The 25,086-nt window shown below is 42.7% G+C and overlaps 1 protein-coding gene across 2 annotated transcripts in view; it reads right to left on the bottom strand.

The window, feature by feature from the left end:
• Positions 1–4,250, bottom strand: part of EML1 (EMAP like 1) — a 194,918-nt gene extending 190,668 nt beyond the window's left edge. The window contains exon 1 of one of the 2 annotated variants that reach the window (XM_043549376.1): positions 4,048–4,250. In XM_043549376.1, the coding sequence (XP_043405311.1) occupies positions 4,048–4,078 (31 nt within the window). In that variant the 5' untranslated portion in view covers positions 4,079–4,250. The remainder of the gene's footprint in view (positions 1–4,047) is intronic. The other variant, XM_043549375.1, reaches the window with a different exon arrangement.
• Positions 4,251–25,086: the final 20,836 nt, after the last annotated feature.

Genomic DNA, 25,086 nt, shown 5'->3' with positions numbered 1-25,086 from the left:
AGCTAAATACTTTCCACTGTGCCTCCTTAAAAACCATTTCAAAGCCTTGTTCTAATTTAAAAAGGGACTACATAAAAATGGGGCCATTTCCCCGGACAGATCTGCTCTCTGTGCGTCTGCTGTGCCATCCCTCCTGCTTTTAGTGACAAAAGTATATTTTTATAATTTCTGATTCCCATTAGTCCTGAGGAGACAACGTGACTATGAGAGAGTGAGCTGGATTCTATTTCCTTTCACCCATTATCAACAGCACTGCTAACCAAGTTCTCAATGCAGGCCCAAATGTACCCCTGTATAACCTGACTAGATGGTGTGTCTAGTAAGACACCTGTACTGCCTATAAGTTCCTGGGATATCCCTTTCCCGAGAAGCACACCCCATTTTAGCCAGGTGACCACAACATCTCTAGGGCATGTTGAAATGTACAATTCTCATCTGATGTGGGGTGATATTTAATGAGGTGTTCAAGAACACACTTCATAGGTTTTTTTCCCCTTCCTCTGTAGAAACAAATATAAGAGTTTGGGAGGAAGAGTACTGGGCCCCCTGACACCTGCGGCAGAGCTAGAGAAATCAATTCTCTTTCTTCCATATGTGAGCAACATTTTACTAAATAAAAGATAACAGATGTATCAGTGAGATTCTCTGTATTTGAACTGTAGTGCCCACTCTTGGCAATAAAAATCTATATCACAGCACAGCTGAATTCTCCAGGACTATAGCAAAAGAATGATGCTATTCACAAATATTCTGTACTGTTACGCTCTCATGAACAGTTTCTGAGGGGAAAATAAGTGAACAGACATTTTAAGGACCTTTCCTTGACTTCAGAGGTTTATCTGAAGTCTGAGAGGTTATGGTAAGAACCAGAACCATTATGACTCACTTGTTCCTAATCAAAATGCTGGGAGCATGAAAGGTTGTTCAGTTGTACAGAGACTGAACTGTGTCTTCTTACAAGAGAAAAATAATACACACCCAGGGAAGCACTTAAATAATTGATGTGTTTTGCTTTTATCTGCATGTAGCAATGACAGTAAATCTATGTACCTCGCACTAATGGATAGCATCGGTATATCAATAATTGCTAATATGAAAGAAACTGAAGGCAGTGCACTTGTCCTGAAGTGACTGATCCTTCTTTTGTCTTTATCTACTCATGTCACAATAGTCTCGGAAAATTAATGGAATAAATTTAAAAATTCTGTTCACTAATTGATCATTTTGATCTCAGCACTTTAAAGTGCACAAGCACATTTTGGGTGGAATTCAGTCCAGTGTGACAGTGACTTATTTTAAACATTTCTGCAACTCTGACAGTTTCTGTGTCTCATATGCTATATTGAAAAGACAAAATGAAACTTCTTTCTACAGGCTGTTGTCTTCTGCCCATTTAACATTCTATTCTGAACCAATGAAACACTGTAGTCATACGGGAACCTAACATAAGTCACAAGCCTCTGTGTTACAGAAGTAAAAACTCAATGTTTAGACCCTGAAAAGCTGCCTAGTTCTTTCTAATTCAGAAATATGAGTTTTACTATTAAATGAAGTTTATTGTTAAAAAGTTACATTGGCCAGTTCATATCCTGCTACTTAAAATCAAAAGGACATATTCAACAATTTTCTCTGTAACGTTTATCTGACCTGAACAATTATGCAACTGTTCCTACTACATTCTTGTGTAGGCTGAAAGTCGTGTAGAAATTTTGGCATTCATTTACTGTAACTATAAACTTTAATTTGTAAGATTGTTTATTAGGCGTATACGTTCCAAAAGGTTGTTACAATTATTTTATATAAGATTAACGTTGTAATGTGGCTAGACAATACAGACCTATTTATAGTACAGAGTAAATACATACACACACACACACACACACTGTGCTATAAATAAATCTGTATTGTCTAGCCACTTTACAATGTTAATCTTAAATATATTACTGTAACTTTTTTGCAAGTCTATTGTCTAGCCCCATTCAACATGAGTCTTAAAAATACGAGGTCAAATGTTGGCCTCAATTACACCATACAATTCTCATTGGAATCAGTAGGGTGGTATTTGGACCATCATGTTGTAATCATATTGTAACAGAGACTTTTCTATTCATGTTTTATACCCTTATTTACAGAGATTTTATTGATAAAGTTTTAGTCTTCCAAATAGTGGTGGAAAAAAATGTTACCATCAAGGGAATTATTTGGTCTTCCCCAAATCCATTAACATGAGACAAACTGTCAGCAACTAGAATACTAAAAATAGTTTAATAACCACATACAGTGCAATAGTGATACTTATGACTCTACACACACACAGCACTAAATCCAGGAAATCACATGTGGTGTCCACAGGTTTGGCTACCACCCAGCTATCTCTGCCCCGTATCAGGGAGAGTGAAAAGAGCATGGGTCAGCCATGATGTCTGGTACAGGAGGTAGTGAGTGGACTGGAGACGTTGCCAAGATGACTGGAGAAGGAGGGGAGAATATGAGAACGATGGTGAGGAAACCAAACCTCCTGCTCTGAACAGCCTGCAAGTGCGGGAAAGTTTCAGAGCTGCATCAAGATCCAAATTTTACAGCTCGACCCATCTCTGATATTTATTCCCTTCTTCATCCAACAACTCCCATCCTCCCTCCCCTCAAAAAAACAACCCCAAACCCATAAAGCTACACACTATCAACAACTTTCTGCAAAGGAAACATCCTGGGCCCTTGCAAATGCAAAGATAATTCAGATATAAGCGACTTTCACACCCATCATGCCTTGCATGCCGAATATCAGTTTCATCATTAATATCAGATGCCAGTTAAATATTGTCAGTGTTGTCCTGAAATATCCCTGTTCAACTCAGAGTCCTTAATAAGCACATATAGCTCAAGCTGTTAAAGTCAAGGCCAACTTTGCTGAAGAAAGGAAGCTATTCTGGTATGGTATCAGCCCATTGATAAGGTAAGCAAGACATTTTCATCTTCATAGACTTCTGCTCTGCCTTCATACAATAATAGCGACCTTCTGCTGGCATAGGAAATTGCCCATGGTACAGCTTATGGTGAACTAAAACATTCATATTTTTACCCTTTTTTTTTTTAATATTGCCCCTTCCCTGAAGTGGAAACAATGAGAGAGGGGGAAAATGGTTCATCCACTTTCCCCCCTCTTCACCTCCACTTTTAAAGCAAGAACCTGGTCTCTGACTCTCTGCCATCACAAGCCAGTCAAACTAAATTATTCCACTATAAATATGAGAAGACAAATGCTTGAAATGACAAAATACAAGTAGTGTTTTTAAATAGAACACTTTTATTTAACAAAAGCCTTGGCACAGAAACGCTCCAATGTCCCCAGAAGAATTTCCTTTCATGCAGAAAATCTAGCAAATGTTTACATTACGTATACAAAGGCAGAAAACAAAAAGGCTAAGAAATGTCTTCCTACCACATGCCGCAGACTCCTGTGCAGCAAAGTTTGACCTAGCTATGTGTGTCAGGGAATGACACCTTTTCAGCTATAGGCAGCATACACAAGGCACTGATTTTGAAAATAAAGTGCAGAGAGTATGTATTTTCTCTCAGTAAAGGACCCATCTTTATTACATTCAGCTGTCTTTTCTGCAGCCCCTTGCCATTTGAAAAGGTTAATCGATGTGTTAACATAGTGCATATACAGGGCAGTTGTTTCAGGAACTGTTCCCAGAAATTCTTGCTTAGAGGCTCCAGAGAACAAATTGTGATCCTGTCATTTTGACAGAATCAGACTGCTTCCCTGATTAGCTAAAATCAGTCTCATTTATTTTTCATGCCTTTATTAAGAAAACGTAACTTCGTAGGCTAGCCACCCAATAGCAGCTACCCGAGTACATTTTGTAACTAAGAGCTTGCAGAACTCTGCTGATGCATGAGATTTCTTCCCCTGCAATGGCTCAGACTCCCTTCAAAACCGAGCGGGTTTGTGTGTGACTTTGCAATCTGAGAACGTGAAGGACACTGTGGTAAATATATACGTAGTCGGCAGGACACTGTGGTAAATATAAATCTGGCACTTACCCACAACCAGTCCCTCGCAGTCTGACATCATGTGAACAGTTCTCTTCAACCGTACGTAGAAAAACCACAGGAAAATACAAACTCAGTTTCTTCTGTTAGGGTAGGCAGAGGAAAAAATATCTAACCCTTCTCCTATAATGTACATCTACCCACTCAGAGAGTTGTAGCAACAATCCTGTCTTTGCCTTCTCATTATGGGATGTAAAGATAAGAATGTGCTTTTGTGCCAAAAGAGCATGCTATTGGTGGATAAATTTGTTGTCATCCCTCCCCTCCACAGAGTTTCCTCTTTAATGTCACAGAGGCAAATTACATGGCTTGAAAGGCCATAGAATATTTATGAAACTGCTTTTAAGCGCTAAGCTGAAAATCTGTATCGAACAAACTGGCTAATTGCTGTGTGGTGAAGTTTGTGGTGGGAGCTGCAGTGCTAGGACAGTAGTTTTCAACCTTTCTCCATGTGCAGACCCCTAAAAAATGTCAAATGGAGGCGTGGACCCCTTTGGAAATCTTAGACATAGTCTGTTGACCCCCGGGGTCAAAGGGCCACAGGTTGAAAACCACTGTCCTAGGGCATTCCTAGTTCTCTGCTGAGTTAGTGTCATTCCTGAGATACACTGTGTAGCTTTTGCCTTGGTATATATCTAGATCTATGGACTAGCTATGGGCCTGAACAAAGAGGGAAAACTCCTCAGAGCTGAACAGTCCTGTGCTTAGACTCCACAGGAGTCCTGCCTCTTTTCACAACATTCTAAACACTACAGAGGAGCAGATGCTATTCCTGCTCCATCCCCTTTGCACTTCTGGGGAGCTCCTGGTGTAGGGGAGTTGCCTGGAAGGCGAGGCAGAAAGCCACATATACTCTCCCCAGGTGCATGCTGAGCGTATAGATATACATATGTACATATGCACATATATGTACGTATATATATACTCTCCCCAGGTGCATGTCATATGTGTGACGTCAATGATTCAGGAGCCCTTGCTTTCCTTGAGTATGGTGCACAGTGACACCACCAGATTGCCCTTTGCCATGCACCTCAGAAAGTGCACAGGACAGGCCTCTCTCCAGTTATTGTCCTCGATTGTCCTCTCCTGAAAACACCCTACAGAGGGGAAGCTAGGTGAGGAAATTCCTGCTCTGCATTCGGTCGTTGTTATTTCATTGGAGTGGGTGGAAAAGGGACTTGCCCAGGAACTTTGAGAGACTAAGGGGAAGTGGAGAGGTCCTGTGACTCTGCACAGGCTCTGGCCCTGATGGCCCTTTCTCATTCCTGGTCACTGGCATGAAGCTTAATTGGAGATGCTCTACCAGAGAGTGTCCCAGGCTGTGGCAACCTGTAGGTCTCCTGGTGGAGCTACGAGAGGGTTATTCAGTGAGGGGACACTCACATGGATGGCAGCTGTGCAGACATGATAATAAAGTTGCATCCTGCATTCTATTTTCCAGGGATGCTCTACAGGGCTGGAGAGAGAGGCTATGTGCCCCCTCTGGGCCCTGTCCATTCTTCTACTCTCTCCTCCACATAAGCCCCAAACTCAGAGCACCCTCTGTCAGATCTGGAGGGAGAAGGACGACTCCACAGAAGTAGCTAAGCCCCACTTCTGCACCAAGGGATAAGGGGAAGATCCATACATGGAAGAAACCTTCCAGGCACAGATCTGGGAGGGACAGTCTGGACCAGCTTTTGGAGCTTTGCTTTTTCTCCAGCTGTTGAGCATCAGAGCAGAGCTCTGTCTTGCACACTTTACAAAGGGCACAGCTGCTCTCCACAACTTCTTGTGAAACTTCAGTGCACTTTTCACTACTTAAGTGTATTGGCCACACATGCACATACAGCCTTCTTAGCAAGGCACTTTACACAGTTAGGTCCCGATCTTGCAAGTGCTTCCACTCAAGCTTAACTTTATGCACGTGAATAGCCCCATTGAAGTCAATGGAACTGCTCCCCTGAGTAAAGCTAAACATGAGTAAGTGTTTGCAGGATCAGGGACTTTGTGAAAAACTCTGAGCAAGATGCTTATGCAGGACATACAATTATCCAAAAGGTCATAGCTTGGTCACATAAAAACAAATTTTCATTTTTATACTCATGACACTTATCCTCAAAGAGGGCTATTGCCCTCCCTGGTTTAAACTTTCTACTCCTAGCCATTTGGGCCATAAAGGTGTTTTGTTTTTTTTAATGGTTATAAGAATTTTTTTTTCATGTGAAAACTATAATTCTCTCCACTCTCGTCGTACTCAAAAAGGAGCAGAACCTTATTTACTCTGGGATTCTCGGGGGAGAGAGGAATCACCTTTTGATATAGAGCAAAGGTGAAGTTATGAGTAAGGCTGGGTGTTCACCAGGGCAAAAAGTGCAAGAGCCATAATTTGAGTTAAAGAATAAAAGGGAGTGGAAATCACAACACACATTTGAATAATTGTTAAGATAATATGAGAAAAGTGTTATTAAATAGGTGTCAATAATGGCTCTAGGCTGTGATTTCCAAAGGACTGCAAGGGAGTCAGGCTCCATAAAATTCAATGGGAGTTGGGTGTCTGTCTATCTATCTTACAGCACACATCACTGCATTATCTAAGCACCTCCCACGTAAAATCTACAGCAATAGCAAAGTCCCTTAATGGAGTTCCTGGGCCGCCCCCCCCCCCCCCCCATTTACAGGGTTGGAGCTCTGCTTGGGGTCAGGGTTTTCTTGGAGGGATTTGGGGAAAATAAAAGGGCTGCTCAAATTGGGAGAGTCACTTATGATGAAAAGGCTTTCTCAGAGATGAAGGTTTTGTAACATTTCTTAAAGATGATCAGACTCCGGATTCACCTGATCTCCTCTGGAAGATTGTTCCAGAGCTGGTTCTCCCTCAGCTGCCTTGGAACAGCCCAACCTTAAAGCAGCTAGAGAACAAAGCACCAAACTCCATACAGAATATGTGTTAAAAATGATAAAGTGCTAAAAAGCATGTTTTATGTGTCCTAGAATATGTTATCTATTCTTACATTATGTGGTTTAATGCTATTTAAAAAACTCAGATCATTCTTCTATACTCTGCCAGAAAGGACATTCACAGAACATTTGTAAGAATTCATGGAGTCTTGAGCATGAGCAAGCTTCTGGCCCATGGTCTTATTCCAAAGTCATGGTCATTAAAACATACAGGGTAAAATAAATTTAAGCACCTAAGTGACCTAGGATCCCAAGTCCCATTGACTTTCAATGAGAAAGGGCCAAATTTACAAAGGTATTTGTAGATTTAGGCACCTAAAGGTGCAGATAGTCACCTAACAGAATTTACAAAAGTGCTTAGACACCTCACTCCTAATGCCTTCAAATGGGAATGAGGTGCCTAATCTGTTTGAAAATTCCATTAGGTGCTTATCCACATCTTTAGGCAACTAAATACCTTTGAAAATCTGGCCCTTGGTGCCTAAATCACATAGGTGCTTATGAAAATTTTATCAACAGCCTTATGGAGACAGCTCTGCTATTCTTATGGTGGACAGGTTTTTTAGAAGAGGAAAGTTTGCAGAGTTTTCTAAAGATGGTCATTGATCAGGGCTCTGGATTCAGCTCTCTCTTCGGGAAGTTTGTTCCACAGCCAGACTCCCTTGATTGAGCATGCTCTGTCCTGAGACCTCACACACTTCAAGTTGGGCTTTGTAAGCTTCATTGTCCCTGAAGAGGACAGCTATAACAATGGCTCACAGCTCAAAATTCCATCTTTAATGTACCTGGGGCTTGATCCACGAATTGCTTTGAAATTCTGAGGAGGGAGAAAATGGGGAGATCCCTCAGTGTGAAGAGAATTATCCTACAGCTGGGGAAGAGGATAGGGGGTGGGTGGAAAAAGAGATGGCTTGATTGTGAGAGGAGCAGAAATTCCCTCTTTATGGGAAGGAAAGGGAGAATGGGGTTCTCTCATGCTGGAGGGGGGTCCTTCTTCACTGGGGAACAGAATCTATGGATCTTTCGTGATTTTTAAGAACAGGTTGGACAAACCCCTGTGAGGGATGATCTGGGTTTACTTGATCCTGCCTCAGGACAGTGGGCTGAACTTGATGACTTCTTGAATTCTATGATTCTATGAAACATATACATGTGTGACTTTACTCCCCGAGTGGTCCCATAGGTATAGGGGTTTGCAGGATTAGGCCCTTAGGCATGGCTTATAGGTGGAATTTGCCCCATTTCCAGCCATGGATGTAGCTGTGCTGGTCCAAACCCCTCATGCAGCGGAGGAAGCTGTGACTGGCATTGGCTGGACCTCACGCCCCGCTGGAGTGTGGTAAGAGCAGCAGGGTCGGCACGCTCTAGAATCACCCATGAAAGGGCTCCGCTAATCGCGTCACTTATCTGGTGGTACAGATGAAGTGTTCTCATTCACTCTCCATTTCTCTCTCCTGGCAGAGGGAAATCACTGAGAGTGAGAATGATTTCTTGAGGTAATCAAGTCAGATCTAATTATTACATTTGCACTTGTCCATGAGCATCTTATAGTCCAATTCCGCAGGCATTTATATCTCACATCTGTGTGATTTCCATGCTGTTTAAATAGAAAATGACTGAAATACGTTTCCTCCCTTCTAATTTATGCAAATCTGGTTGGAATATTTTTCGCTGTGTGAAGAGATTGCTGTCTATTAGGAAACGGGGGGTTGGGTGGGGAGATGGAAAGAAGCGGTCGGCTGAAATTAGTACATTTACATCAGCATATAAAATCAGTCACTTAGAGCATAAAAAAAAAAAAGGTCAGTCCTGCAAGTTAAAAGTGTTGTTGGATCATATTAAAGAAGTTCTGTATTAAAATCACAAATGAGTTTGATTCCCCATAGTTTAAATTCCAGGGTATTACTAATTAAGAGGTCTCTTGGTTTTTGGTACTGTTTCTCTCCCTCTGTGTGTGCAACTTGCAAGCTGCTAATTGTGTTAGTACATTCTAAGACAGAGTCTGTTCTCAAAGCAATTCACAGAGAGAGAGACTCAAAGCAATACTCTAACAACAGAAACAGCACCCAGAGACTCCCCGCCCTTTTGTTGTATTAACAATTGTGATTAAAATAGAGATAGAGGATGTATGTGGATGGATGCTTGGTGTGGATAATAACTGAATGACCGGGGAGGCGCCAGCCTAAGAATCCAGTGTCCATCGGCTGAAGAAGGCGTCAAGTGGAAATAACCAGAGGACCCCCGGAGGGCAGACTGGAATCCACCCAACAGCCTCAAGAATGGGAGAACCAAAGAACAAGATAACATCTAGCAGCATGGAGCCGTCAGGAATGTGCTATCTGCTGATTGATTCAGCAACAGCATGATGAAGCAATTCCCATAGACTGGCATAGGAAGAAATTCCTATAAAAATAGACTCTAAAAAGTGAGAACTTTGGGGTCTGATTCTGCAAAGCAACTTCCAGGAGCATCAGATGAGCATCTGACAAGGCCCTGCTCCCTCCTCATGTCCAGGCCACCTGGCCAGTGGCTTGGCATGAGCAACTCTAAGGCTGGTAACTATGATAACAACCTTGCAGAACGTGTGTGTGTGTGTGTGTGTGAATAAATATGAGATTGAATGGAATGTTATAGCTATAACTAACTGCTTACTATGATAACAACCTTGCAGAACCTCTGTGTGTGTGTGTGTGTGTATGAATGAATGTGTGAATAAAGATGAGATTGAATGGAATGTTATAGCTGTAACTAACTGCTTACTATGATTCTTTCTGTATTCACAATAAATGTGGTATTTTGCCTTTTTCCCTTTAATAAGATCCTGCTGGTTTCTAAGTAAAGCAAGCAAGTTCAGACCCAAACCACAATGACCATTAAGTGCCAACGAAAGGCATTTTCCCCCTATGGTCTTCTGACACATGATCTTTTTGGATTTTCCATTTTTGGGGGGGGGGGGGGGGGGGAGAGAAGCATAATATGTTTCTTGCAATACCCCTGAGGGAATTCTGCACCAATCAAATAAAAATTCTGCACGCAATATTTAAAAATTCTGTAAATTTTATTTGTCAATAAATACAGAGGGCTCCAGCATGGCAGTGGGGAGCACAGGCTACTGGCTGCACAGAGGTGGAAGATCACCTTGCTGCCCTCCACCCCCCTGGGACATGGACTCACCGGTGAGGCTGCATCTGACCCTGACACAGCTCAAGGGCCGGGTCTGCCCCAGAAACACCCCAAGGCCCTTCCCCTCTGAGCCAAGCAAGCGAGAGGGACAGAATCTTGGAAGCACGCCCAGCCCTGGCCCCCAGTCCAGGTGTGGGCAGGTAAGCTCATCCTGGCAGGATCAAAGTGTGGAGGGCGGGATCCAGGTGTGGGGTGAGAGGGCTCTGTGAGGGGCAATCTGGGTGCAGGGGAGATCTGGATGCATAGGGGCTCATTGGTGGGTTCCAGGTGAAGGTGGTTGGGGCTCAGTAGAGAGGGTCTGAGTGTGGGGGGCTCAGCAGAGGGCTCCGGGTGCAGGGGGGTGGGGCTCATTGGGATGGGGGTTTGAGTCCAGGGGTCTCAGTGGAGGGTGCTCTGGGTGCAGCAGTGGGGATCCAGATGCAAGGGGAGGGGAGGGACTCGGTGGGTATCTGAATGCAGGGGGGTGAGCCTTGGTGTGGGGTGGTCTGGCTGCAGGGGGTTTGGCTCAGTGGGGTGGGGCTCAGTGGGGTGGGGGTTCGGGAGGCTCGGGGGGTGAAACTCAGTAGGGGGTCTGGGTATGGGGAGGGTTCAGATGCACAGGAGCTGGGAGGATGTGGGAGCAGTTTTCCATACAATGACACCCCCCTATGGCTGAGGAGCAATGGGGGCAAGAAGTGGGGGGCAGAGCTTCCTGCAGCCAGGGGAGGTTTCTGGGGGGTGGGTCTGACCCAGCCTGGTCCTGACCACTCCTTGGAGGAAAAGAAGTCGTCCTGTCGTCCCCCATCCCCAGCCCAGACAGGACTAGCAGCTGAGCCTGGTGCAGGGTAGGAGCTATCAGCCGGGGTATCCCCAGCCCCTCCCCCACCACAGTGATTTACTTCTCCACTGGCTGCTTTAGAGGCCCTAAATGGCACGCCTGTGCTACATGGGAGGGGTGCATGACTGCTTTTGCAGCTTCCCTTTTCCTCCCTGTCAGAAGTAATTTTTCTGCGGGGAAGAAAATAAATCTGTGGAGGACATGAATTCTGCACACACACACAGTGGCACAGAATTCCCCCGGGAATATTGCAAGATAATGTGCAACAATGACAATACATCACGAAGAAGCATTAAGGGCTATTTTCTCAAATTATTTTCAGATGTTGGAGGGGGAGATGATTGAAAAAAAAGGGAGGAGAATATGACATTTACAATAATATTTATAACTGACACTAATATATAAAGTGTAGATATTTGTGGTAATTACTATATACAGTAGAATTTACAGTAGTTTTGTACCTATGAGATCCTGATATTAGACACATACATTTTGCTCTACAGATTGGGATTTTTAAAGCCAGATTTTTACTGGTCACAACTGAATGTGAGCTTGGTATTCCAGAGAGAAAAAGTCTCCAACATCTCCTCTGATGTCACCCCAGAGAGAAGATTAGAAGATTATCTGTGTCAGGTGACAAGAATCCAGCAGCACAGAATAGAACTTTGCACATTCAAAGAGAAAAAAAGGAGGGGAGAAATTCCAGCCATCTCTAAGAAACGTGTATCTCACAAGTCTATTGCTGGTTCACAAAGAAAATGTTTTATGCAAAGGTGTTTCTATACAGTAAATAAAATAAGAAGATCAAAGACTTGGAAGAGGATTTGTCTTTGAGAGGGAAAGAGTAGATAGTCCATGAGTCTCAGTGGCATTTCAGTCCCATTCTATTTATAAGCAGCTGCTTTCTCCGGGGAGAAATAACAAAGGACCATTGTAATTAAGTGGAGAAAATATGAATGCTAACTACCATTTGAAAGGTGGAATTGTTTTTTAGCTGCAGCAATGGCTGCTAACATACTGGAATTCAAACTGAGAATGCAAGCTTAAATCCCACTTGCCGTGAGCATTTGTCTGGATGAAATTTGTTTGCACAGCTATTTGTGGAAGGTGAATACAAAAGAACACAAACTGGGCTTATCACACTCACTAAGAAAGGTAAAAAAAGAAAAGGAGTACTTGGGGCACCTTAGAGACTAACCAATTTATTTGAGCATAAGCTTTCATGAGCTACAGCTCACTTCATCGGATGCATTCAGTGGAAGTGAGCTGTAGCTCACGAAAGCTTATGCGCAAATAAATTTGTTAGTCTCTAAGGTGCCACAAGTACTCCTTTTCTTTTTGCGAATACAGACTAACACGGCTGCTACTCTGAAATAAGAAATGTTAGCAAATGTTCACCAGCATTCTTGCAGTATTCACTCAGTGCAGAGAGAGAGAAAGAGCGAGATCAATGTAAAGCCTATTCTTCCATCAATATACAGTTGATCTCCAAGCATAATTCCAATGAGTGTTAATGGGGGTTGCCAATGTAAACCTTTCCAGGCGTTAATGGGTAGTCTCAAGGGGAAACTGAAGGAGCAAAAGAACAATTATACAATTTAGGCCTGATCCTGCTGCCCCTGGTTTCAATGGCAGCTTTGCCATTTATTTCCCTGGGAGTAGGATTGAGCCCTTTATATTCCCCTGCAGCTGAATCTACGTACCACAAACCTTGTGGGGGAAAAAAAGAGCTTCAATCCCTGAATGTAAATATTATGCTATTGAGTGGTGGATCTGAGCAGCAAGTGAGAATCTACAAACCGAGAAGTCTTGGCAGCTGCAAAAACAAAATTCAGGCAGACAGATACTCTCTGCAATGAGGCCGGTCTTAAAAGACTTGCAAATGAATGGGCTCTGCAAGGTTTTCAGTGTTTCCTAACAAAATTCCTATAAATCAGCCTTTCTGGGCAGGGAGGCGGAGAGGAGTAGAATCAGTTACATCCCCAGACAGCTTGGATCTCCAAGGTTAACTGACAAAAGACTGGAGAGCTGGAATGTCCTGGGAGGAATTAAGAAGGGGCAATGTCATCCTTTCAGAAGGCAAAAGCCACCGCTTTAGTTATGGACTGTAAGTGCTTGGGAGACTAATTGCTACTGTCTGTGACCAAGGATTTCAATTCAGTAATAAAGGAAGATGAGGTGCCAGATACCATGAATTATGGAACCATGCTGGGAATACTAAATCTTGTTTTAAGAGAAGGAAAACCACACTCCTTTATTGAAAGTATGAGGATCAATGCCAATTAGAACACTAGAGAGAGCAGGCGAGACAGAGATGAACCTCTCGCCTGCGCCTGAGAGAATGAGATTTATTAAAAGTGGGCCCAAATAGAGCATTATCAGGCCTGAATAGTCCCATGTTTTAATGAATAAGGCTTCACCAGCTTTCGTCTCTAATATTTTCCACCTGTGCACATTTAAATCAAGAAAGACATTTTCACCATTAAAAAAAAAAAAAATCACTTACCAACGGTGACCATAATGGGGCATCTGTGAGGTCATAGCTTCCCTCCATATTTGCAACAGGAGCAAAGCATAAGATATCTGCCAGCAAATGCTGACTCGTGGGTTTAGAAGGGTAGCAAGAGGTGTGCTGGATGACCAGGCCAGAGGCTGATACATCTACCCCTCTATAGCAGTGGTTCTCAAACTTATTTGATCATGCCCCCGCCCTCCCTTCTTTGTGTCTGTAACAGTTTACTCCCCCGCTTCTCTCGCCACACAAGTACATGCACTGATATAGGCAGCAGCACTTCACTTAAATCAGTTTTGGCTTCTTTGTTTTTCACTTGAGTTGTTTTTTTTTTTTCCTGTTGCACAAATGAGCCAATGATCCATTGTAATAAGAGCAAAAGCAAAACTGTGACCAACTGTGATCATGGTCCATGTGCACACTATGCCCTTATCTAGACTACGTGAATAACATAGCTGGAGTCAACATAGCTGGAGTGGGTGGGTGAGATTCTGTGGCCTGCATTGTGCAGGAGGTCAGACTAGATGATCATAATGGTCCCTTCTGACCTTAGTATCTATGAATCTATGAACATAGCTTAGGTTGACTTACTGTGGTGTCTACACCACGCTGGATCAATGGGAGACACTCTCCTGTTGACTTACCTTATGCTTCTCGTTCCGGTGGAGTACTTTGGAGTTGACAGGAGAGCGATTGGCGGTCAATTTAGTGGGTCTTCACTAGACCCGCTAAATCAACCTCCAGTGCATCGATTGTGGTAGCGTCGATCCCCGGTAAGTGAAGACAAGCCTTATGTCATAGCAAACAGATTAACTTACAGATGGCAACAACTTTCTATAATGCTATTCAAGCTTAACAGAAATCTGTCAAAATGCACAGCACCATCTGAGGACCTGACAGGTCTGGAGGAATCAGCTTTGCTAGTTATTCATTGCTGTGGATAAAATGTGTGCAGTAAGTTTTTCTTCCTAAAGCTTCTCATGAATACATTCTGTGCCTCCCAGTTTGAGAATCTTTGCTTCATAGCAATCCCAGTTTGAATCTCATCATATCTCATCTCATCACAATTAGTTTACAGATTCTCTACAGCTTCAGACTTTTGGGAATCACCAGCAGTGAACAGCGAGCACCAAATAGGTGGTAAAATCAGATGATCCTCCAGACAGTCTCCTGCACTGAAATCAACTGCAACCTTCAAGGTGCAGAGTCAAGGTCTCCCATCCAGGGAGATGGGATGAATTAAGGCAGTGGTTCTTAACCTGGGGTGCATGCACCCCCTGGGGGTGCAAGATGTCCTTTCTAGGGGTGCGAGACATGCCAGATTTTTTTAGAAGGTAAATTATCAAAAACGCGAATTAAGCACAGGCACGTAAGTACAACTACTTTGTTTCATCAAACCTATGTATTTATTAACATTAACATTATACATTTTTTAACAATTACTGTAATATACAAACAAAAATATATCTAGGTTTAAAGAACTGACCTACTTCAATGATTTTTGATAAGGGGTGCGAGAACATATTTTGAGAACCAAAGGGGTGCAGGCTGCAGTGAAGGTAAGAACCACTGAATTAAGGGATTGTTAATGGAATCAGAGTTGAGCAAACAAAGGAGGAAAACTATTCACTAAGGTGTTCATAAAATCTGCAGCATAATTCAATCTGGTCATGTTCACACCCATTTTCATTTACTTCTTTGCAAGCATTTGTCAATGGCATTGGATGGCAGGAAAGTTTGCAAATGAACTTTGGTTCTTATTTATTTGGAGAATAATAAGAAGAAACACCATGACAATTAGCATAAACTGGTGACCGTTCTGTCCATGTCTGCAAAGAGGCCAAAGACTCAGTGGGAATAAGGAATGAGCAACTCCATTACCATTTAAGTGTCCTCTCTAGGTCAGGGTTGATCAAGGCATCCATGGATCTCAAAGTGTTTTTATTCCCATTTTATAGATGAGGAAACTGAGGCACAGGGAAAAGTGACTTGCCCAAGATCAGCAAACCAGGGAAGAACCAGGTATTGGACCCAGGTCTCCTGAATTCCAGTGCAGTGCCCTATTCCGTAGGCCATGCTGCTTGTCTGTGGATAAAATGGAGGAATTCACTATGCAGGGATGTCAAATCAATTCATCACTGAAGATAAATGTCTTAAATACGCTGCGTAGCATTTTCCTATCATCATTATTATTATTGTCAGGAAAAGGAAAGTGAAAGCAAATAGTAGAGAGGAGAAGAGAGAAATAAAGAGAAGATACCAAGGGAAGAGAAGAGGAAGAAGAAGAGAACACATGAGATTAGTCTTTGAGGCAATAAAAATACATGTTTCTGTATCTGCCATAAACTTGGGCACACATTTGATTGTGCATGTAGCTCTATGTGCAAAGCTATGGCTTTGTTTTCTGTGTACTGCACCTTTAAATTTCTAAGGACTATACCTATCTGCATGCATATCACAGAATAGACAACACTATGCTCACCCGTGCAGACTTTACTTTTATTCTTCCTTATTTTGTTGTTTCCCTTACTCTAAAATAAATGTCTGGCTGAAAGGATATGGTTGCTTTTTGGTGTATGGATAAACATAACATACTGCTGCATAAGGCTTGTTGAAAAATTTCCAGTCAAAGTGGTTTTCAATGGAAAATTGCATTTTCAACTAAACAAAATTTTCCATGAAAAGTGTCTTTCCACAGCATTTTTTACCCCTTTTTCTTTGAAAAACTGAAAGCCCCAAACCCAAAGTATTTCACTTTGGAAATGCTGCTGAGAAGACACCGTGGGAGCTGTCATTCAGTTGCTGCATGTCTTCATTCTCTTCTAGGGTTTGGTCTCCCCAACTGGACAACAACTCCCACAATGCTTCGTGGCCAGGGACTCCAATGATGCACCACCCCTTCTTCAAAAGTGGAGACTGTGGTGCCTCATGGGAGATGTACTCAAAGCTCATAAAGGAGAATGGAGACATGAGACAGTTAACTATAATTGCTGTGAGGTGCCATAGCAGCATTTCCAAATGGAAAAAAATTGAAAAATTTTCAGCAGAAATCTGATTTTCAAATTTCCACTGAAAAATTAAAGTTTTCCAAAGAAAATACATTTACAAAGACTTCCCGACTTTAGGCAAGACTTTACAGCATCACCTTAACAGTGATGTCCAGTGGTTCCCTGGAAGGTAAATTAGGGCCTGACTTTGTAACCATTAACTCACTGGAGCCGTATTTACTCACACCAGCTGTCCTATTGAGTATAGTTTTCCAAAGGATTGGGTCCCAATGCAACATATGACGAGTACAATTAATTGAATGTAACAATTACAAAACATTTTAGCATGCAAGTCAAACAGTCAGCAGAAATTGAGGCTCTATTCCCCAACTGTTCCAGCACGACTGCTGCTTATCAATAGCAGCCCTGCTTGGCCACCTATTGTAGTTCTTAACTATCCTCCTTTCCCTGTTGGCACAAACCCTTCCAGGCCAGTGTTTTTGCTATGTCCTGGATGCATCTCCTGTCTACGTCTTTATTAACTCACAGCAATGACAGGAATTAATGGAAGCAGGGGAGTGAAACCTTGGCTGTAATATCCTGGAATACAGACTTTCAGCAGGGGGGTGCGTGTGGAATTACTAGCACATTGCGTGGAGTGCTTTGGCAGAGCTAGATTAGATGTGCTGAAATGACACCCCCGGGCCATCAAAGCAGCAGTTAATGTGAACTAATAATGGGTCCCAGCATTTTTTAAACACAGTATCAGTTTATAGTTATTTTTATCAGAAAATTATACTGACAAAAATTACAAGAACGTATTACTGGTGATGTTAACTTGCCAGGAATAGATAGGAAAAGTGCAAAGGGTACAGAGCAGAAAATTAAAACCCCAGGGAATTTTTTAATGTAGAGAGCAGCAGAAACTCTAAGAAATCTGTCTCACAGCAGAGCCCACGTATGAGGAAATTCACGTATAGTCAAGTGTCAAGATGTTTCCTCAGTGCAGGGCAACGTGTCAATTGCATTTCCAGTCAGAGTGAACCTTTGCTTAGAGTGAAGAGTTTTTGTAATGTTGAGTTTTCATTTTAGTTCATTTGCACAAAAAGCTGCTGTATATTTGCAAAAGTTTAAGACCCCTTTCTTTCTCCCCACTGTTATTTGAGGGCCTCTTTCTGCCACTCTCACGCTGACTAGCTCTGAACTCTGCAAGTGGTCCTGTTGCACAGGTGCTGACCCACCATTCTAAAAGGCTCATTGGGTTAAGTTCTGCCCTCAGAGGGGGATGCACTGCTCCTGCTGAAGCCACTGAGATTTGCATGTGCAGGCAGAATTTGGCCCCATGCTCTCTAGGAGCCAATAAAATGTTTTTTATTTACCAATAAACTCATGGGGATACTCAATTGGTAACCCCACCATTGGTATCCTTTTCAAACAAAGGGCCTGAGCCCTGGGCAATATGCTGCAGAGATATTTCATGCCTGACAAATTACAAAGCAGAGCTAGATCCTGCCATCTTGGTGCGATAACTCCAGCTACAGGGGCACTATCTCCTTCCATTACTCTGGGCTCACGGATGCTCATCTGCACAGTGACGATGGGTTTATTCCAGTCCCAGCCCTCCAGACTCTAGTATGTGCAGAATGCTGCTGCCTGCTGGCTTACCCATACCAAGCATAGCACCCCCACCCCCAGACACTTCCACTTATGGCTTCCCGTTCATTTCAGGAACCAGGCCAACATTATTCTCTTTGTTTTTGAGAGTCCCTTTCTCTTGAATGGTCTTTCTCTCTCCTATTCTCCCTGGGCCCCCCACTCTTCTAGCAGTGGGCTACTCGCTACCACTCACTCCATGCCACCTTGAATAGTTGGGGGAAGAGCCACCTTCTCTGCAAATCCTGTTACCCTTCTAGTATCCTTGTACCGCACTGGCTCTCCCTGTCATTTCGAACCTCAGCTGGGAGCATCTCATTACTCCCCTGGCTCCCTTTTGAGTTCTCGCTCCCCCTCCTGTATACTAGTTAGCTATGTCTGAGAAAAGCATGATGGTCTTATGCTTAAGGCAGTGGACTGGGACTCAGGCAATCTAGGTTCAATTTGTGGCAGTGTGATCCTGTGAGAAACATCCAACCACTCTGTGCCTCAGTTTCCTATCTGCAAAATGGAGATAACAAGACTTACCTTCTGTTTTATCTATTTAGTTTGTAACCTCTCCAGGGCACATGCTGTCTCTTACTATTTGTTAACACAGCACATACCACGAAGAGGCCCGGTTCTTGGCTGTAACTATGCTACTGTAACACTAAGTTCTTGCATATTTTATGTCTAAAAAGTGTTTTGTGATGGAGTATGTATGAAATACACTCTACTAAATAAAGGTGTATTGCATTCCTGAGTATGAAACTTTCCATATCTCATACATAATTCTACCTGCAATCGATCTCATTAACAAACAGAATGCATCTAGGACTGTTTGTTCAGGTATGGATGGTTGAAATGATGCTATCATTGACATAACAATTGATACAGCCATGGAAAAAATATTAGTTTCAGAATCCTTCTGGCCAATACCCCAAAATAAAACCAGCAATGCATTATGTAGCCCATGGTACTGCATAAAATATTATTTTGAGCATGGCAAGGTAAAAATTAGTGGGCATAACAATGAATGATGAAGGAAAAAGCTATGATTTATGAGATGAAAACCTGACTTGATGCTGGCTCTTTAAAAATACACTTGAACAATCCATGGAAAAGTAAACGTTTTCTATCACGTCCACATTCCTTCTGCACCTCAGAATTGTAATTAGTGACACAAGGGTGAGGGGAGGGGGGGAATAATTCATTTGACAGTTGTCCTCAGGGCAGACTTTTTACTTCTATCTACATCTACACAGCTCTCTATTACTGTTTCTCCTGGCAAAACTCCTCCTCCACTTCACTCGGTTCCTTAGCAGAGACAGGAGCAGATGTAGGGCTAATCCACATTTTCTCCTCTTTTGATGAATTCTTTGCTTAGCCACTACTGGACTAAGTATTTAATTTTCCAAAGATGGACGATGATGCACCGGGACACACACAACATTAGGTGAACAGAAAAGTCCTGTTCGTAATCCTGCCTGCTGTGTGAAATAACCAATGTTAATTCAAACTGAACAGGATCTAAATTAAACAGCATGGGCCAAAGTCATCCCTGGGGTAACTATTGATCCAAATGCACTTTATTTGATTTGACTGAATTACATCAGGAATGAACTAGGCCCACTGTGTTTATACTGTGTTGAATGATATAGCCAGGAAATTTGAACTTGAGCTGCACACATGTATAAACTTGACTGCTCTGGCTGAGACACTGATACTATGCTGCATTTAGCTTGCTGTTCTTTGATCTGGATCTGTCATTATCCCTTACGAGTATTTCTGAGGCTCATTTACTTCCCACCCTTTATAAAGGTTAGCTGGGCCTTCTGAAAATATGAGGAGTAATACAGAAATCCTGTCTACATGCAAAATGTGGACTGTATGGACAGTATTTTTTCCAATTAGTCCAAATACAAAAACATACCTCTATCAGTTATTTCAGATCTGTCCAGTATAAGGTATGTACGCTGGTATGAATCTCTACTGAATACACTAAAAAGTGAATCAGTATCCAGTACATTAAGATGCAAAGAATATAACTTTCGGAAGAACTAATGGTGCATAAATGCAGCCGGAGATTTCCCAGCTCTGGAATTTACAAGGTTAAATTGCAGATTTCATGCTGCTGTTGAGAAGGAATTTGAAGTTCACTCAGATTCCTGGGGAGTTCAGCAAAGAGCTTCCTAGAGTGTAACAGATTTGATGGGTCAGCCTAGTTTCCCTATCACAACACAGGCCATAGCATTCTGCAGTTACTCAGCAACCCTCACTCATCTGATGGATGCCATCTTGGCACCAAGGATTGCCAAGCACCGAGCAGATTGTGTGTGTAGACTTTACTTACATGGAAATGAGCAAAGTCAGACACAGAGCCTGATTCTGCACCATTGGAGTCAACGGGAGCATTGCCGTTGGCTTTATTGGGAGCAGGAGCAGGCCTATATTGAGTATTGTTTAATATTTGCAATGAAGGAATATATTCATTAATTTACCCAGCAACTTTTTAATACCCCATCTCACTAGCTGGTGCTGTATGTTTTCTGAGCCTTCAGTTTTATCTTTGTGACCACTAGCCACTCCGTATTTATAAAAAAGAAAAGGAGTACTTGTGGCACCTTACAGACTAACGAAGTGAGCTGTAGCTCACGAAAGCTTATGCTCAAATAAATTTGTTAGTCTCTAAGGTGCCACAAATACTCCTTTACTTTTTGCAGATACAGACTAACAAGGCTGCTACTCTGAAATCTGTATTTATTCTGTACTATATTATTCTGTACAGAGACTGGAAGAAGCCAAAACCTGGTCTCTTTTTCATCTGTGTTTCTGCATTGTATGTAGTTGTGATTTTGACGGTCAGATCTTGCAAGCGGGGATTTCATTCCTTGATATCCAGCTCTACACTTCTGGCACTGTATAAATAATAGCACTACATCTTTGACACTTTGCAAAGTAAATATGCATACTAAAAGCCCAATCCTGCAACCCTCACTCTTGTAAATAATCATTAAACAAGTAGCATCACTGAATTCATTGGGATTAGTCACATGAATAAAGGTTGCAGGATTCCTGGGTCCTATGATGATATATAAATAATAACAATATTGTTTACCAAACTATGAAGCATTAACTGGAAAGAACTACCTGATCTTTACGTTGTATAGGGAGAGTTAGGGGCCTAAGGGAGGGATCCTCACAAGCTGGCCAGCTGAGAAAGGAGCCACCTAAACTAGCCAGGAGTAAATGCCAAGGAGAGGGGTGAGAAGAGGAGAGGGGCTTAGGCGCCTGCGTGGCTGACTGACCAGAGATAGGTGCCCCCCAATCCCCTGCCTGATCAGGATCCTCAGCTCAGGGGCACCGGAACAGTGGAAGCCAGAGGGTCATGGTCCCCCCACTTTTAAAAGAGAGAGGGCTATGCTCTCCAACTTTTTACTGTCCATAAGGGTGAGCGATGGGGGGGAGGGGTCAGAGAGGAGCAAGCAGGGGGCGAGGTCTCGGAGTCAGGGGGGAAGAGGCGGGCCAAGGGTAAGCGGTCGGAGGGAAGGGGTGGTGCAGTGGCAGGGCCTTAGTTTGGGTGCCAGTGGCCCCCTGACTTTTAGGGAACTTCTACTGCTTCTGCCTCAGCTGCAAACCCTCTTCTGGAGGTATGTGCCTAAGCCAGGACAGCCATTCAAGTAGCCCATGCCCTGGCAGCTGACACCATCTCTCTCCCTCTGTCTCCTGCTCATGGTGATACCTCTAGCACACCTGCCCTCTGTGCCACTGGCTGTATTTTGTGCAGGTGCTGTGCAAGCCCCACATTTCCCAATGGACTGCATCTGCCCCTCCTGCTGTGGGGTCTGACTGGGATCAGGTGTTAGGTGTGCTCAGAACATGCCTACAGGATTGGGCCCGCAGGTAAGATGGATGCCCTTTGGCCTAGTTTCAGACTCCCGCTTTGCAGCCTCTGGGGCTTCGCCCATGAACCAGGGCACCAAGCTGCTCATCAGGGCTTTAGTGGCTTTGTGAATGTCGAGTGATGGAATCATAAGCACCATGCCAGCGGAGGGGCAGTTTTGGAAATGTCAGTGGCACTTATATGGTGGACTAAGGCACCTAAATATCTCTGAAGATCTAGCCCATAGGAGCCTAAGTCCCACTGACTTTCAATTAGACTTAGGATACTAAGTTAATAATGCGTTGCAATGCTGCGTGGAGACCTGCCAACATACTTTTAAAAATCTGGGCCTTAGAAGTCAGTGCTTTAACTAATCAGTCCTTATAAACTGCACATTCACTCTGTGACAGTGAGGTCCTGTTGCCATACACCTCTTTCAAAGGTCCTTTTGGAACAAATGCCTAACTGGAAACCGACACACATTTTGCAACACAAAGCACGACACCCTCCAGAAATGAAAGAAAAGCAGCTTGGTTCACTTTTCTGATGGATGTCAGCGACCATGTCTGCTGCTTTCTGAAAGGGCTCGACTCCCTCCACACTCCCCTAAGGCTGCTCCCCTCTTACTGTTTGCCTCAGTGGGCTGTACTGATGCAAAGGTTAAAGGCGCGTGGTTACTCCTCCATGCACGGGCTCTGTATCACTGAAATCAAAAAGGACAATACTAATGCCAGTGTTATTAAAGATAATGAGCGGCTGATTAGCACTGGAGACACAACAGAAAACATTTAATTTAAATTGCCTTTCTTGTCGAGTTAATTAAAATAAAACACAAAGCTTCTCAGCTTTATTACGATAACTGCTTGGTTCAAAGCAATTCAACTAAAGAGGATGGCAATTAATATTTGAGTTGACTTCCACCTTACATTAACATAATAAAAGAGACTAATAACACCTTTCAAATGATTCCCAGTGATACAGCTGCAGTTTAGAATGTCAATACATTTGGGTTAGGTGTAATGTAATGTACCCCACATGTTCTCTAGAGAAGCAGCCAGTACTTAATGAGGAAAATACAGATGCGCCCAGAGCTTTGAATATGAGTGAATGAATAACTGCCCTACCGGGCTTAGCTTGGTACTGTAATACCTGTCAGTTGCTTTCTGAAACTTCTGGTGCCTTGTTCAGGCTGCCCCAGGGAACAAACGATTCAGCTGGATCGGTTAAGGAAAAAGTTTTGATGCGGTATCAATGGCTTCTACAGTCTGGAGTCATCTTTTAGACCAACAGCACCCAGTGAAATGAATGCAGCCACAGCAGAGTGAGTAGGTAAATCTTAATGTTTAAAAATAATCATTTTTCTTATGCATACACTGTATTGTTTCTCACTGCTGGCAAATACCATACATATCACTGCCCTCTACTGGAACATATCGGAAATGCTAATGGATTCATTTCCCTAACCAGAGGGAACTACAGAAATTGAGCCTTTAGCGTATCGGTGTAGGCTTCTAGTTTTGGAGCGCACGGTCCTGAGTCAGGGGCCTCTCCCTGTACAGTGAGTGTGATAACTCTACATATGTGGTTATAGATCGATTTACCTCCTTCTTTTGTGATGCCTTATAAAATCAGACGGCTCTTGGTAGAGTACAAAACACATCAATTTACCAGTTTTACTGAAAGGTATTTTACTAATACCTACAAGTACATCCATCTTTAACCTATACCCTCTTTATCACCTATATATTAATCACAGTAATTACAACACTGGGGTTAAATGAAGGATACATTTGCATTTCTTACACCATTGCAAATTACTGAGTACTCTTCAGGATGTTTTAAACTCGAAATAAAAATTAAACTGTGACTGTACAGTATTGGGTGAAGAATAAAGTAAATAATGGATTTAGTATTTACTCACTCAGTGTTAATTGTGATGGAAAGGGCATGAGTTTCTGTAGAAATCTGCACGTACCGAGTGCTCCAAGACCCCGGGATGGCAGGTCCTACACAAGTGCAAAAGTTTGTATTATTATGCATCCGGGTATTAAATACGAGTATAATTTAATCTGGGCATCCCATTGCAACGTGCTTATATGGTGTACTGGAAGGTGCTCTATGAAAACCTTAGTTAGCTAGATAGGAGCTTTCACCACTTGTAGTACAATGCTGTGTTCTGTTTAAGAAGTTACCAGATTAGACCCAGGATCAGGGAGAAAAGTTGGTTTTGTGCATGAATAGAATCATAGGACTGGAAGGGACCTCGAGAGATCATCTAGTCTAGTCCCCTGCACTCATGGCAGGACTAAGTATTATCTAGACCATCCCTGACAGGTGTTTGTCTAACCTGCTCTTAAAAATGGAGATTCCACAACCTCCCAAGGCAAATTTATTCAGTGCTTCCTAATTCAGGGTGGTTAAGTTTTTCCTAATGTCCAACCTAAACCTCCCTTGCTGCAATTTAAGCCCAATGCTTCTTGTCCTATCCTCAGAGGTTAAGAAAAACAATTTTTCCTCCTTCCTCCTTGTAACAACCTTTTATGTACTTGAAAACTATCATCATGTCCCCTCTCAGTCTTCTCTTTTCCAGACCCAATTTTTTCTAATCTTCCCTCATAGGTCATGTTTTCTAGACCTTTAACCATTTTTGTCGCACTTCTTTGGATTCTCTCCAATTTATCCACATTCTTCCTGAAATGTGGTGCCCAGAACTGAACACAATACTCCAGTTGAGGCCTAATCAGCACAGAGTAGAGTGGAAGAATTACTTTGTGTCTTGCTTACAACACGCCGGCTAATACATCCCAAAATAATGTTCGCTTTTTTTGCAACAGCGTTACACTATTGACACATATTTGGTCCACTATGATCACTTTCTGCAGTACTTCTTCCTAGGCAGTCATTTCCCATTTTGTATGTGTGCAACTGATTGTTCCTTCCGAAGTGGAGTACTTTGTATTTGTCCTTATTGAATTTCATTCTATTACTTCAGACTATTTTTCCAGTTTGTCCAGATCATTGTGAATTTTAATCCTATACTCTAAAACAGTGATTCTCAAAGCCAGTCCGCCGCTTGTTC

The sequence above is a fragment of the Chelonia mydas genome, chromosome 6 (genome assembly GCF_015237465.2).
Source record: "Chelonia mydas isolate rCheMyd1 chromosome 6, rCheMyd1.pri.v2, whole genome shotgun sequence".
NCBI classification, from domain to species: Eukaryota; Metazoa; Chordata; order Testudines; family Cheloniidae; genus Chelonia; species Chelonia mydas.
This window is presented reverse-complemented; position numbering and strand designations above follow the sequence as displayed.